The sequence below is a fragment of the Gadus chalcogrammus genome, chromosome 21 (assembly GCF_026213295.1).
Source record: "Gadus chalcogrammus isolate NIFS_2021 chromosome 21, NIFS_Gcha_1.0, whole genome shotgun sequence".
Classification (NCBI taxonomy): Eukaryota; Metazoa; Chordata; class Actinopteri; order Gadiformes; family Gadidae; genus Gadus; species Gadus chalcogrammus.
Genome location: NC_079432.1, coordinates 6,394,576 through 6,409,575, shown reverse-complemented (window position 1 = coordinate 6,409,575; position 15,000 = coordinate 6,394,576). Strand labels below are relative to the sequence as shown.

General features: G+C 45.3%; 2 protein-coding genes across 2 annotated transcripts in view; one reads left to right on the top strand and one right to left on the bottom strand.

Moving 5' to 3' along the window:
* Positions 1-6,590, top strand: part of snap91b (synaptosome associated protein 91b) — a 25,325-nt gene extending 18,735 nt beyond the window's left edge. The window contains exons 18-23 of the mRNA XM_056581408.1: positions 1,760-1,822; positions 4,138-4,224; positions 4,724-4,782; positions 5,753-5,806; positions 5,994-6,077; positions 6,504-6,590. Of these exons, the coding sequence (XP_056437383.1) occupies positions 1,760-1,822; positions 4,138-4,224; positions 4,724-4,782; positions 5,753-5,806; positions 5,994-6,077; positions 6,504-6,590 (434 nt within the window). The remainder of the gene's footprint in view (positions 1-1,759; positions 1,823-4,137; positions 4,225-4,723; positions 4,783-5,752; positions 5,807-5,993; positions 6,078-6,503) is intronic.
* Positions 6,591-8,627: 2,037 nt separating this feature from the next.
* On the bottom strand, positions 8,628-11,781 carry LOC130374927 (serine protease 23-like). The gene is made up of 2 exons (XM_056581907.1): positions 11,540-11,781; positions 8,628-10,957 (listed from the first exon to the last, which is right to left on the bottom strand). Exons 1-2 carry the CDS (start codon positions 11,542-11,544, stop codon positions 9,439-9,441), a joined length of 1,524 nt encoding a protein of 507 aa, XP_056437882.1. The 5' UTR covers positions 11,545-11,781; the 3' UTR covers positions 8,628-9,438.
* Between the last annotated feature and the right edge of the window lie 3,219 nt (positions 11,782-15,000).

Here is a 15,000-nt window from a genome sequence, read left to right as displayed (position 1 = left end):
GCTACGTTTGTAGATATGTTCGATGCAATGCCAGACACGAACGTCTCCGGGGCTGAAGCCGCTCCCAGTGTGGATCTTTTTGCAGCAGGTACCCCTCCTCCCCCCCCCCCCCCCCCCAACCCACTACCTCCGACCTGCTGATGTGCAAATCCCTACCTTCCCTCTCCGCATCCCTCTGCTTTGCCCGGGTCCCTTGAGCTAAACTAAACAGAGAACTCTCTGAAACGCTGGAGTGGATGGAGAGCGTTCAGAGGGATGCGGAGAGAGTCATGGCTGGGTAGGTTGACTCCCGGCTGGAATGCATCGGGTGCGACGCCCGATGCGTGCAAGTGCGACCCTGCTGCAACCTATCGAACCCTTGAGCAAGCGCTTACCCAGCTCCTACATGACACATGTCTTAAATTACTTAATTTATTCATTATTATTATTATGATTTATTTTGCATTCAAGAATTAACTGTAAGTGATTGAAAACGAAAGTGATAAAATAGCGAAATAGTGACTTAATAGCATTCCCGTCTGGGCTAGCAACAAGCTATTCACCATCGCGGAAGCAGCCTTTCCCTCTCTGCCGAGCATGGTCTACCGCAGGTCGACGATAGCAACAGTGCACCATAAAGAGCCTGTTTAAGCATCTAGGTCTGTGGGATTGCTTTTAATTTGTATTTTCTTCCCCCACGCGCATGCAGGCATGTATACACACGCCTCAGTATGCGTTGGTGGCGTGCACACGCGTGTGGTGGTGGTTGCGTGTACGGATGCTGATGTTGGTTGTCGCAGAGCGAGTGGCCATTTTGTGTGCGTTTTTTGTGTTAAAACGTCGTTGTGTACCTTGGCCCTTCATAGGGGATATGTTCTCCTCTCCTGCCCCCAACCTCTCGTCCACAACTCCCTCCAAAATGGACAGTGGCGCCATCATGAATCTGTTTGGTGGTGGGTAACCGACCGACCTCTCCCCTTCCCGTTTCCTTTGATATCGTTTGCAGAAAGTCAGAGATCTGTGTGAACGAATGCGGTCAGGATGTGGTTGTTTTCAGTGTTAACCGGATGGGTATTTCAAGGTTGAGGAGATTATTTTTGGAAATATCGTTTTGGTGCTGGTATCTTATTTTAGAGTTTTCTTGGTTGGGTTGTGAACCAGATTCTTGTTTGCTGTCTGGCTGTCTGGGACTGGATGGTGTCATGCTTGTTAGTTAATTACTTAATCTCTATGGTAATTTATTTAAAGGTTCAATATGCTAAATATAATTGTTTTTAATGTCCTCTAAAAAAATGATAATGTCAGGTCGACCCTAACTTTAATGCTAAAGAGATCTAGGTAAATTGCTCTCACTCTGAAACAGCTTAGAGAAATCTCATGTTACATTTTAAGTACCAAGCCTCACTGGAAGAGGTTGGGCGAGGTTTGGGAAAAGCAAGGCTGAGGAACAGAGTGTATTTAATTTTTCTCAAGTCATACTGGAGCTAGTTTGAAATCGCAAATAATGCACATAGTTCCTTCAAATTGTGTTGAGAAGCCTTTTTTATTACGACTTTGAATGAAGAGATTATGGAGGAGTGTGTGATGATAAACATAATAACTGTATACACTCAAACGACGTTCCTTTTTAACCCATTGCTGTCTTGCTCGGTGTTCCCAGCGTTCCCAGGTTGACTGTTAACCCCTTCTGTGCCCTCCATGCTGCATCCGGAAATGGCCACGGACACTTTTTTATTTTTTATATTTTAATTTTTTCGCCGCGTTCTGGTTGGCTGGCCAGAACCCGCGGGGGCCGAAGCCACACCCCCTGCGCCCGCGGGCCCAGGTGCCGAGCTGATGTCAGGTAAACAAGGGCTCCACACTTCAGTGCATGGCCGTTAGGAAGCGCTTGTTGGCAACGTTTTGATTTAATTTAACTAGTGCTGTCAGTTAAACGCGTTATTAACGGCGTCAACGCAAACCAATTTCAACAGCGTTAATTTTTTTAGCGTGCGATTAACGCAATTCTTTTATTTAAAAGATAAATACAAAGTTTTTTTTTTTTTTTTCTTTGGCTCAAAACAAAGAAGCAGTAGCCTGACTGCTTTGTTCAAGGCGGTATCTTTGTATGTTCATCGTTTAATTGCACTATAGGCTTTTCTTTTGTATCGTCCTGTTTTGATCAGTATATGCCAATGTTGTTATCAATAAAAAAACATTTGCACAAGGCAAGCCGATGCACTTCTCTATGTTGATAAGAGCATTAAAATGAGAAAAGATTTCTTTGGGACAAAGAAATCAAGGGATATTTAGCATAGAAAAAATAATTGTGATTAATCGCGATTAATCGTGAGTTAACTATGGCATTAATGTGATTAATCGTGATTAAATATTTTAATCGCTTGACAGCACTAAATTTAACATTAAACAACCTTAAAGGTCCCATGTTATACCACCAGGTGTGAGCCATTACAAGCCTCTAGTGACATCACAGTGGGTGTGTCCACCTATATGTATGCCGGATAGATGACCAACCGGCAGATGTTCCAAATGGCTTGTAATGGCTAATCACACTCACACCTGGTGGTATAAAATGGGACCTTTAAACAACGTTAACATACTGTGACATGACGTTACATGTTTTTCAAAGTGCCATCCATCTAGTTCTCCTATTGATGACTGTTTTTGCCGGTTTTGTGGCCCAAATGTTGTCGATCCTTCAATAACTATAATGTGGGTTGTCCATACCTCAATACCACACCAAAACCTCTATTCCTCATACTCTCTGTATTGTACGTGTTCGGGTCATTGGATGAGGTGCATTGTGTGAAGGACCATAGTTTGTTGAACATATGTATTGATAGCTTTATGTACATATAGGCCTCTCTATCTAACACGACATCATGAGTCATCCATCCCGAATTCAGCACGCATACCGTGTGCATATCAATGAATGAATGAGTCTCGTGGGATTTCCCCCCTTCCATCCCCCGCCGCCGTCATTTCACTGGCCAAGTGGCTGTAACCATAGGAACTCTGTCACCCTGGCAACAGTGGCCTTTCTCACCTGTGTCCGCCTGGTTTCCTCGCCCCTGTCTGTGTCTCTGCATGTTACGTAACTGTTGGTCGATGAACACTTCGACTAATACGACCGCTATAGAAACCTAACTTTTCCTTTCCTCTTGCTATCTCTCACCTTCCTCTGTGTCACAATAACTCATCTGTATCTGCTCTTTGGAATCGTTTATTTTGCATTGACTGTCTCACTCCAATGTGTCACCTCCTCCGTCTCACTTTCTCTCTCTGATCATTCTCTTTTGCTCCCTTTAACACGTTCTTTCCTTGCTTTTCATCTGGCTCATGGTTTGGCTCATTGCTTGCTCCCTGCTCTTTGATTGGGTGAGTGCCACGCTAATTTCCCACAGTGCACTGCTGCATTGCAGTGCTACGAGCTTAGCAGTACCGCGCCGCACTGTGATGCCTGGCAGTTGGAATGGGAGTGTGTGTGTGTGTGTGTGTGTGTGCGTTTGTATGTGTGTGAAATTAAGTACCAGCCGTATGTCTCTACTGCAGACTTCTGTGGAGGAAAATAAAATACTGTTATAGTTGCCTTGGTTTTAAACCACTAGTTACTGGCTGGTTTCTTGCAGATTTCTATTTGGATATGATTTTGTCAAAGTGTGCGTCAGTGCGTGCATGTGTGTGTGTGTTCCCTCTGATTTTTATCATGTGAATACTAAATCATTGTTATCATAGCGATTACTATACGCATCAATGTATAATACTATTAGTACTAGTGGTCCTAAATTAACGAATTGTTAATGATAAGTTCATTATTAACTGAAGGCTTATAAATGATTTATGACTGAACATTACTGTAAAATGTTACCGGCAAATGTATATATAGAGCGCCTTTAAAACACATCTAGAAATCTCCAATAAAGATATGAGAAGATAAAAGCAATTATACACCGCAGACATACATTGTTTATAAAAAGATTCTGCAAACGGAAACAGTTCATTTTTAGCCCTGCTTTTAGTATTATTCTACTATCATTCCATTAGCCGCAACATAGATATGATCAACATATGATGAGGCACCCGGTTCGGTTCATCTTCTCTGTGAATCTCTGTGAGCCCTCCCTCTAACCACGTTGTGCCGTCCCCCGTCTGCTGTAGCTTTCGATGGCCTAGGAGACGTCATGAAGCCAGCCGTCACCCCACAAGCCGCTGACCTTGATGCCACCATGGCTAGCATGGCGGGGAGTAAGTAGCCCGATGAATTTAGACAACCCCCGGTGTTGTTAAGATAACGAGAGACTGATAATTATCGGAGCTACAGTCACACATTATATTAGCATGGAGCGAGTTGCATCCTTGTTGACTGCAAGGTCTCTTTTTCATGTTTTTTGCGTCATATAAGTTATGTTCATTGAACCTGAGAAATTAGAAAAAGAAAGCTTTGAATGACCCAAATCTGATACAACTGTAGAAAGATGTAAATTCATAGAAAAGCAACTAATACCTTGTTCTATCTCTCTGTCTCTCTGTCTCTCTCTCTCGCTGTCTCTGTCTCTGTCTCTGTCTCTGTCTCTGTCTCTGTCTCTGTCTCTCTCTCTCTCTCTCTCTCTCTCTCTCTCTCTCTCTCTCTCTCTCTCCCCCTCTCTCTCTCTCCTCTCTCTCTCTCTCTCTCTCTCTCTCTCTCTCTCTCTCTCTCTCTCTCTCTCTCTCTCTCCTGCTCTTCCTTGCCCTCTCTCCCCCACAGATCTCTCGCTTGGAGCCCAACCGACTCAGGTAGCTCCCCCAAGTTGGGGTGCTCCCATGGTAAATGTTGTCTGTGTCCTATAGCATGGAGTGGAGCCGCATGGCCGTGACAGACAGGGCATCCAGTCAATCGCAAGTGTTGCCCTCTTCAGGCTCTCCAGGATTATCCAATCGTCATGACATATGACATTCTGAGTGGCCCAGCAAATAAAAAAAAATGTATCAAGGATGTGTCAAAGTAAAAGTCAGACGCTTGTTGTCAACGTTACAACTCCATCCAAATGACTAAAAATGAATACAATTCCAGGCAAGGGTAGTTCAATAACTACTTTAACCTTCTGTTTCTTCAGAGATTTATTTGTTTGAGACCTTCTGGAGAGCGACGAGTTGGCAAGAGTTACTGCTCATAAAGGAAGCTGTAACTTAGAAACAACTTCTATGCTTAACATTGTATGATGTTTAAGCAGTTGCAATGCAACCCAAAGCTCCCTGTCTGCCTCTCTTAGTGCTTTATTTTTTGCACTTCTGTTTGCATAGAAAGCGACCTAAGCAGCAGCAGGTTTGAAGCAACTAGCTGTACTTTTAAATCAATACATTGTACAAGCCATTTCATCGCCGGAACTTTAAATTTACGCCGAAGAAACCTTATAAGATTTTTCCACGATCTATCAAACATTGAACCCCACACAAACCAATTAGGCTTACGTTAGACGATCCGGCTCTCTCTATTGCTATACGTCTGGTCCGTTACCTGTTGGTCCTTTGTTTTTCGTAAGCGTTTCGTGTCTTAATGTCTTAGCTTAGCGTTCTACATGTACATCACGTGTGACCCCTTCCCCACTGTCGTCACCCCCCTCTCCTGCGTTGCCGCAGTGATGTGTGTGTGTGTTTGCCGTGCGTCCTCGTCTGCAGTGCTTTCACCCGTGGTTGTTGTTGTATGTCGCGTTGTAACATCCCAACCTCCCTCCCTCTCCCTCGACCCACCCTCCCCCCTCCTCAATCTCCCCTCCTCCCACCGCAACACCCGTAGACCGCACCTGCTGGGGTCCCAACCTTTATGGGCGCTTACCCCACCTACAGCATGGTAAGACCGGCAGTCCCGGGACCCCTAGTGAGGCCCTCCCGGGACATTAGGAACACCTAGCGCTGGCCTTTGACCTCTTCCAGGCAGCCTATCAGAACAACACAACACGCACATCAGACGTCCCCCACGTTGAGATTGTCTCTTACTTGTGTTTCTCCTCTCTCCCGCGGTATCCTTGGTAACGTAGTCAGGGTCCCCAGGAGGCGGGGCCCCCATGATGCCTATGCTTAGGCCGGGCCTCCCCGCTGCTGGAGCCGCCACTGGCGCCCCGGTAATAATCAAGGAGCAGAGATACGCACTCACGCAGAACACACGTACACACACACACACATAGACTCTTTCGTAGACTCAGGGGCGACCGTTTGTGAGACAATAGCGAGGTTTAGCACCTCCTATTGGTTGCAGCATGATTGTACTAACAATACATCATCTGTGGTATTATTCACATTGATTTATTACAGTATTACATATAATAAAAACCAATCAGGGAGGGATATTCAAGGCTTCTAGACCAGCATGTCCCGAGACACTCCTATAGTCGGGGGGGGGGGGGGTGGCGATAGCTGAGTTAGCAAGATGGGTGTGTGTGTGTGTGTGAGCTTCACCTGCATGACGACCCCAAAAGAGTTGGACTTAGCTAGTGGACGTGTTTTCTGCTGGCGTCGGCGTGAGTGATAACCTGGCGGTGTGTCTGCAGATGTCCCCGGGGGTCACCCAGAGCCCTAGGAGGCCCCCTCCCCCCCGAAACGCCCTGGACGACCTCAACATTAAAGACTTCATGTAGTCTGCTACCCAGAAAGCCCCCCTAAAGGTAAGATGACGTATCTGTCGCTGTGTGGTGGTGATTGATAACTGTGATGGTTTTCTCTCTGTTTGAGGTTTGCATTTGATACATTTTAATGTTATGTTAATGTTAACAACGGGGCCATAGTGAAAATAACACTAATGTGGTTCATTTTTCCTGTTCACTCTTTCTGCCTTTGTCTCTTTCTTTCATACTCTCCCTCTCTGTCTGTCTCCTCTCTCTCTCTCTCTGTGTCTCTGTGTCTCTCTCTCTCTCTCCCTCTCCCTCTCTCTCTCTCTCTCTCTGTGTCTCCCTCTCTCTCTCTCTCTCTCTCTCCTCTCTCTCTCTCTCTCTCTCCCTCTCTCTCCCTCCCTCTCTCTCTCTGTCTCCCAGAGGTTGTCGTGTCTGGAGCTCTGCAGCTGTGGATGTGTGCGCCTCCCCCTTACTGCCTTCCCCCTCGTTCCAGACCACCCCAATCCCCCCCCCCCCCCCCCCCCCCCCCCTCCTCTCAGCTATACATCAGCCATCAGCTTACACAGCCCCTTAACTTAACCCCCCCCTCACCCCATCAAATGTTGTAGCACAACCGTGAATGTGAACCCTAGATACAGAAAAAAATATTATTCTGTTTAACGTGTGTGTATGTGTGTGAGTATGGGTGTACCTCAGTGTTAATCTTTGCTTAGTATATTATGATGTAAAAAACAAAAAAAACAACCCCCAAAAAAATGACCCCCATTGTATTTAGATTCATTCTGGGTTTATGTGTATCAGGTGACTTTTTGAATGGTGGACATGTGTTTAGTTTCATTTACGCATCTTCCCAGCCGAGGACTTTGTTGTTAAATGTGGACTGAGTATGGTGTGTGTGTGTGTGTGTGTGTGTGTGTGTGTGTGTGTGTGTGTGTGTGTGTGTGTGTGTGTGTGTGTGTGTGTGTGTGTGTGTGTGTGTGTGTGTGCCTGTGTGTGTTTGCCTGTGTGTGTGTATGTATATACCTCACTGGCCAATCCCCACCGTTTCCCTTGTCATTTGACCTAATGGTGAGCTATGTTCATGACATCAATAAACACATAGATGTTCTTCTGTGATTACGACCATCCATTCTCCCTGCCATTGGTACACCAAACCTCTCAGAGAACAGTTCTGAATATCAAAGTGTAACTTTTTGAAAAAAAGCCTCCATCTTGCACTGTTTCTATTTAACAAACTCTATAGTGCTATTAGCTTAGTCTTTTTTTCCAAAGTTCTTGCTTTCATTTTTATCATTTATGATTATCGATAGCAAATTGTGAACTGTGTTCAATTGACATATGCATTTTAGTATATTTTGAGTATAGATTATACATATTTTTCTTTTAACTTTTTTGAGAACAAAAATATATATTTTTCGTTATTTCAAAAAATCATGGAGGAAAATGTGCAAACTGATTAAAATAAAAGCCCCGGCTTTCTTTGTACATATCTTAAACTGTATTCAGAGGCAGTATTGAATGCAACACCAGCCTCAAGTGTTATCTGTTGCCCTATCTGCTGGTGTTGAATGGTATTGCACCATGGCATGCAACACGAGGTAAACTCTGGGAATTATTCAATTTCTAAAAAGAAATCGCTCAGCATTCTCTGGTCCTGAACGATGGACAGATATGTAATCTTACTGTACAAGAGGAGGTGAAAATGGTTGATATTATTTAACTTTTGATTGGAATGTGACCCAAGAGGGCAATCTTGGGTACTCTCACTGTAAAAGCACTCAAATATACGCTGGGTGTTCTGTGTGTCGTTTATTTACAAAAGTGAGTAGGCCTATCTTAATCCGTTGTGGCATAACAAAGTGTTGGAAAATAAAATGAAAGTGATTAAAAACACTTCAGACAAACAGGATGTGGATACATAATGTGTTCCTGGCACTCCTTTGAAGGCTGTGTTTTTGTGTTTTTTTTATTTTTATGGACGGGATTGATACCTGAAACTCTCTTACCCCCCCTCCCCACCCCCTTCCACCCACCACACCGCCACCAGCCCCAGACCCCCCCACTTGCATGTGAGTCCAAATGTGATGCAATAAAAGACAAACTACACTGATCCAAACCAACCTCCGTGACTCATCACTTATCTACCCTGGTATAGTTATGTACACAAAGCTACCATTCATGCTACCATTCATGCTATTGCTACTTCTACATGGTTATTGCTGATAGTGCGATCAAAGGAGCTCTACAATAGAATGGACATCAGTGTCAATCTGACATCATCATTCTTAAACAACAATTATAATGTCTATTATTATTTCTAAGACAGCCATATGTATTGATACATAATGTATTACAAACAAATACAATATTGACAATGTGCGCAAAACGATGATGACCTTGCTGATATTTATTCATCAAGATTCACCATGAGCACCAAAGGACCGTGAGTTATAGGGTATATAATATATTTTTTTTTTTAAAGTGAACTTGATTTGATTTCTAGGAAGGTTTCAAAACTGATGGGAGTCAACCACGATTTAAGAGGACAACTGACGTCTCATACATCCCCGTCTGCAAGGATTTAAAGGGGTGATATAATGCCTCCATCCATCATGCATCTAGGTGGACACACCCACTTGTGTTGTCACTAAAACAGAAAAGGCAGATCTTGTAATGGCTAATCTCACTCACACATGCTGGCATAATACCACCCCTTTAAGGAGGTGACTAGGGATTAGATCGTAACCGAATTTGGTCTAAATATAAGTCATCTGTTACAACCAACGGATATACTGCACGGTCGATGTTTCAAAAGTAAGTCAGTAGATGTTTAGTTCTAAGTTCTCCATTCGAGCCAGACCGTCCCCCCCACACCTCAAACCGCCTCACAGAGCCGTGGATCCCCGTGGATCCAGTGGCAGATCTGGGCGTACTTGGCCGGCGTGATTCTCACCGCCACGTTGAAGTCCTTCTGCCGGCTGCCCTCCAGCTCCACCCAGCGATGGCCCGAGAACACGCCGATCACCCGCCGCCGCCACTTCCCCTTCCCGCCGTCCACTTCCTGCCGGCCGCGGACGTACACGCCGGCGCCCGACGCCCCCTGCTGGGCGTCGCAGTGCTGGTAGATGAGGTCGTCCGACTCCTGGGCCACGCTGCAGAAGCGGTACACCACTCTCTCGCTCCCGTCCGAGGGTGCCCTCTCCAGGTCGTAGCCCGAGAAGTGGATCCGCGTCAGGGGCTGGTCGCTGGGGGCGACGCCCAGAGACATGGGCGTCTGTTTCACCGGCCTCTTCAGCTCCAGTAGAGCGTAGTCGTAGTCGGCCGACACCGATCGGTTATTGCTCTTGTTGTTGTTGTTGTTGTTGTTGTTGTTGTTGTTGTTGTCGTCGTTCTGGATCCAACCGGCGGGAACGTGCGTCTGCTTGACCCTGGACCAGCGGAACACCGGGCGCTTGGGCGGCGCTGTGCTGCGGGGCACGCGCCGCCGACGGCTGTAGCCTCCGTCGTCCGTCCCGGCCACTCCCTCCTTCGCTTGCCTCTTTCCTGCAGCCGGTGCCCCGGCCCTCACCCTCCTTCCCCTTCGTCTGGAGAGCCTCCTTCTCCCGCCCTGCCCCCGGACGCCGTCGGGCACCACCGGGTCCACGCTGTTGTCCTCCTCGCCCTCTTCCTCCTCCTCCTCCTCCTCCCCGTTCTCCTCCTGGACCGTCTCGGCCTGTCCTCCTCCTCGTGCCCCCGGTCTCCTCCCTCCGCCTCTCCTTTTCCCTCCTCCTCCTCCTCCTCTTCCTCTCTTGGTCTTCAGCTGGAGCAGCCCCACCCGGAGTCGGGGGACCCCCTCCAGGTAGTCCCTGCTGTCGTGGACGCAGTGGGCCGCCGTGAGCACGTGCCTGGGGGAGACCAGGACGCCGGAGCAGCCCGTGGAGAGACGCGCCGCCGAAGCGAACGGGTAGCTGGTGACGAAGTGGGAGCCGGAGATGACGAACCGCCCGTCCGGGCCGAAGACCTGCCGTTTACCGCGTTTGGGCGCGGGTTCGCGGGACGTCCGGCGTGAGGCGGTGTGGCTGAAGCCGCGCAGAGAGACCTGGGTCCTTGTGCGCGTGCCGTTGTCGCGCAGCGTCTCGTATCCCAGAAGCCTCTCTTGCTCGGCCTGGTCCAAGGGAGGCAAGGCGCTTTGGCACTCGATGCCGCATAGAAGCGGCTCCGGGCTGTGTTGGGGGTCAAATTGGGGCCCGCCATGGCCCCTGAAGGCAGACGGGGCGAGGGTCTCTGTGTAGAGGTCCAGTACCACCGGGACGGGCTGGTCACCAACCACATTGTGTTCATCCGGGGTTTCAGAGGCCTGTGAGGAGGAGGCCATGCAGAGCAGCAGGCAGAGGAGATGCAGGGGGTACATCATGCTGAGAGAGGGAGAGAGGGAGAGAAGGGGAGAGAGGGGGAGGGAGAGAAAGGGGGAAGGGAGGGAGAGAGAGAGAGAGGGGGGGGGGGGGGGGTGAGAGCGAGAGAGAGCGGGAGAGAAAAGAGAGGGGGAGGGAGAGAGAGAGAGAGAGAAAGAGAGAGAGGGAGAGGGAGAGAGAGAGAGAGAGACAGGATTTATATTTCAACCCTGCATGGTACATTCATAGTCAGCAGAGGGCGCACAATCCCCGTTTAGATAATAGTAAGATTCAATTTGTAAACCGAATTTATTTAACAAATATTCTTCCATTTAGAATCTGCTGTTAATCAAATTTAGGAAGAAAATCATGCCTATTCTACATTTTTTAAATAATCTAAAAAGAAAAGGTTTAACAAATCACAAAGATGTGACAATGGGATCACCTCGTTATAGCGTCACATCGAAAGAAGATACAATATTTATGAAATGATTCTACCTAAAGTGACGACTCAAACATACTTATGATAAATAACGCTAACACCAATCACATATTAACTTGTAAAAAGCCAATGAAACCGTTGACAATCATTCAAATGTAGCCTACCTCATTCATGTGAAATCTGATCAAGACAAATTCAATTAGCAGTCAGCGATGCGAATTGATTAAAATCCAATCCTCGAAACGAGCAAAATGCCAAGCAAAAGACCGTTCCCCATCATTCCCTGGCTACCGAAGAAGCGGAGAGCAAGGTATATCAAGTCTTTCGGAGAAAAAAAAGTGCAAACGGAAGGGGGAGCGAACTAAACCCAAGACCGTAGAAAGCATGAATGAAGGTTTAAGTATCTCGTGACACGACCGATTTTTGATTTCACGCATATTTGTGGGTTGTTATCTTGCGATGATGGAATGATCATATGCTCTCTTTTTATTTTTTTAAGGAACAATAATCTGAAATCTTAAATTCAGATTGAGTTTTAAACACACACGCACATTATAACATTATACATGCAAATAGGCTGAACGGTTTCATGATTCCAACAGCTGAATAGGTCATTATATTGTCACCACAACCCACATTGAAAGCAAACAAAGAAGCACTGTCATCGTTTATTAGCCAATATCTCCAAGAGTTCAAATAAACCAACATGATAATAGCAATCAATCTAATTAAATTATTTATATATAATCAAGAAATACTATAATGTGTTGTGTATTATTGTGAGGGGAGTAATTATATGTAATTAGCAATAAGAAACGCACAAAAACAAGGGTTTTGACAGCCTTTTATTCCCATAGTGGTGGTGTGATGAAAAGCAGGTTTGTTCCCTGATAAGAATAAGGGAAGGCGATGGCCAGGGGTTGATAATTACTATGGGAACTTGGGAAACAAACACATCAGCAACGAAACCTGCTTCTAATTAATCCTGCAACGGCTCAGAAAGAGTAGGAACTGTCTGAAATCCCCCTTGCATTTCTTACGCTGTTTTAAGAAGGGGGCCCATAATGCGTCACTGTAATGTCCCATCGGTGCTATGAGTTGTATGCTGAAAATAAGTAAGTGCAATGCAAGGGGTTAGGTTAGCCAACAAAAACAGTAATGACTCAAACTACACTCAACGCATTCCCATCGTCTCCCGCATTCTCTCCTCTGTTCCTCTGCTGTGGAGGAACCACTAGGTTGCGCATCCATCTGTTAGCATGCTTATGACAGCATGCTAGTTTTACCCATCCCAAACCCAAGGTAACGGTCAAGTCTGCAGTTTATTGCTAACATTTAGCCACCCTGCCAACACATGGAACAGGCCTGGCTGCATGTACAGTATAAGAATGAGAATCAAATTATTATTTTCTTAATATGTATCATTTGGCTAAATATTTGATGACAGCTTAATAGGTGTTCCTTCCTGATCATTTTGCAAGGGAGAGAGAGAGAGAGAGAGAGAGAGAGAGAGAGAGAGAGAGAGAGAGAGAGAGAGAGAGAGAGAGAGAGAGAGAGAGAGAGAGAGAGAGAGAGAGAGAGCAAGAGAGACAGACAGAGAAAAGTAGAGAGACAGAGAGAGAGAGACAGACAAGTGAGAAGACTATGGACGCATTTGTAGGACAATAATCAATTTATATTGGCTCTTGAGTTTTAATTATATAAATACATTATTTGGGTCATGAAGGAAATTAAAAACGCAATCATCCAATTTGAATTAGCATTTTCAAAAACCGTCCCGCTAAAAGTCAAAACCCATTGTGCAGAGCGAGAGAGACACAGATGGCTTGGAGCTACAGGTGACATCAACGCTCCCTCCTGCTGTCAAAGTGTGAGATTGGCCATGGCTCGCGACCCCGTCCCAACCACCTCCACTCTTCTTAATGAATCACGTACTCTTGGAACTTTTTGCGGGGAAAAAGTCAAGACATGTCCAACCTGAAGGACAAACTATGTACGCAATGTTAGCGACACACAGTGGGAGTATGACAGGTAGCTTATATCGTCACTGCAAATAGTGTGGGGAATGTCACGAAGGTTCCAAGTGTTGATGTGATGGATGACATCTATGATCTGTACAGATAGAAGTATCATTCATATGGTTTTAATGGAGACTTACTAGCTCAAATTCATTTAAAAGGGTTTTGTGATTAGGGCCCCGCCTGTGAAAAATGGGACGAGCTTCCGCTGTATTTGATTATGGATTTCTATTGGTTTCAATTGTTGAAACTTACTTTGAACTCACAGTCTTCTGAAAAGCAGAAGCAATCCCATCATTCTTTACCCTGTGTTCGGGTGAGTAATACAGAGTTTGAGAGTACATATCAGACATTCTGCATCAACAACAAAAAACGACACATTTCTTAAAATATATTTGGCAGATTTAAGTCCTTTGTCATACTAACAGTGAGTAATATACCTCAGTCTATGGTCGTACATTCTCTGACGAATGGTCCGATCACTTATGCCAAACAGATCCGCAATCTTTTATTTTATAACTTGCAGTATGTAGCCTTCGATATTCCAAAAGGGAAGGAGATTGCTGGCCGCCCCATTACAACATGGCCAGGAACCAACGGAGCAAGGCGATCAACAATAGCTAAGAGGTTGGCGGTGACCACTTCGTTGATATCCTCGGTGAGTATTCTGCCAAGGTTTCTTGAATTAAATTGTTCTCAACTAAGTCAGCCAATTCATCAGTGAACGTACCATACCTCTGAAGGACGTCATTAGTTAGCAAGCGAGCTAGCTCTTTGATTTCGTGGTTATTTTTGTACTGCTTGACATGGGCTCTATGAATTAATAAATGAAGAATATTATTATTATTATTATTACTACTACTATTTCACACTGATTCGACGCAGGCTGAGTTAGAACGTTCAAATCCACATTTTACAAGGATTTGATGAGAAGAGGAGAAAAATTAAAATTGAGTAGGATTGCATTTTCATTTTATTTTTGCGACTCAAATAATAGGTTCATATTACGAAAAATAAACGCATCAGTGGTACTTCATTTTTACATTCAACATTGCACCTTTCATTGATTCTTGTCCCAAAAAGCTTTCATTGAAAACATCCTGTGTAGACAACGATGAACCGATGGTTCCTGATGGTGAGTGAGTGCCTGTGTGGGGATGCATCCCGCTTAAGGACCTGTTAAACAAACGTCTTGAATGTACACCAAACAACAGACAGATGCGTGAAGCCAACCTTGGCGTTTGCCATGGGATTCTCTGAACTTGCACGAAAGCAGGCCTTCATCTATCAACATCCAATATCCTTGAAAATGAAGACATTGGAGCCAACTCAAATGTCTGTGTGTGTGCTGTAAAATAAAAAAAAAGGAAACTTAATTTCCAAACAGAATTTTAATCCAATCACTGCATTGTGTTCCTCATGGAAGTTATTAGTTCGAAGCTATGATAATTACTCAAACTTTCACAAGGCTAATGTGTTTACGTAATTCTAGGTAGATGCGTTATGCGTACCACAAAAAGTACAGAATGTTCCCCTCTTTTTGCTTGCCTTTTTCATTATTGATCATGTGTTTGATTTACACACACACACACACACACACACACACA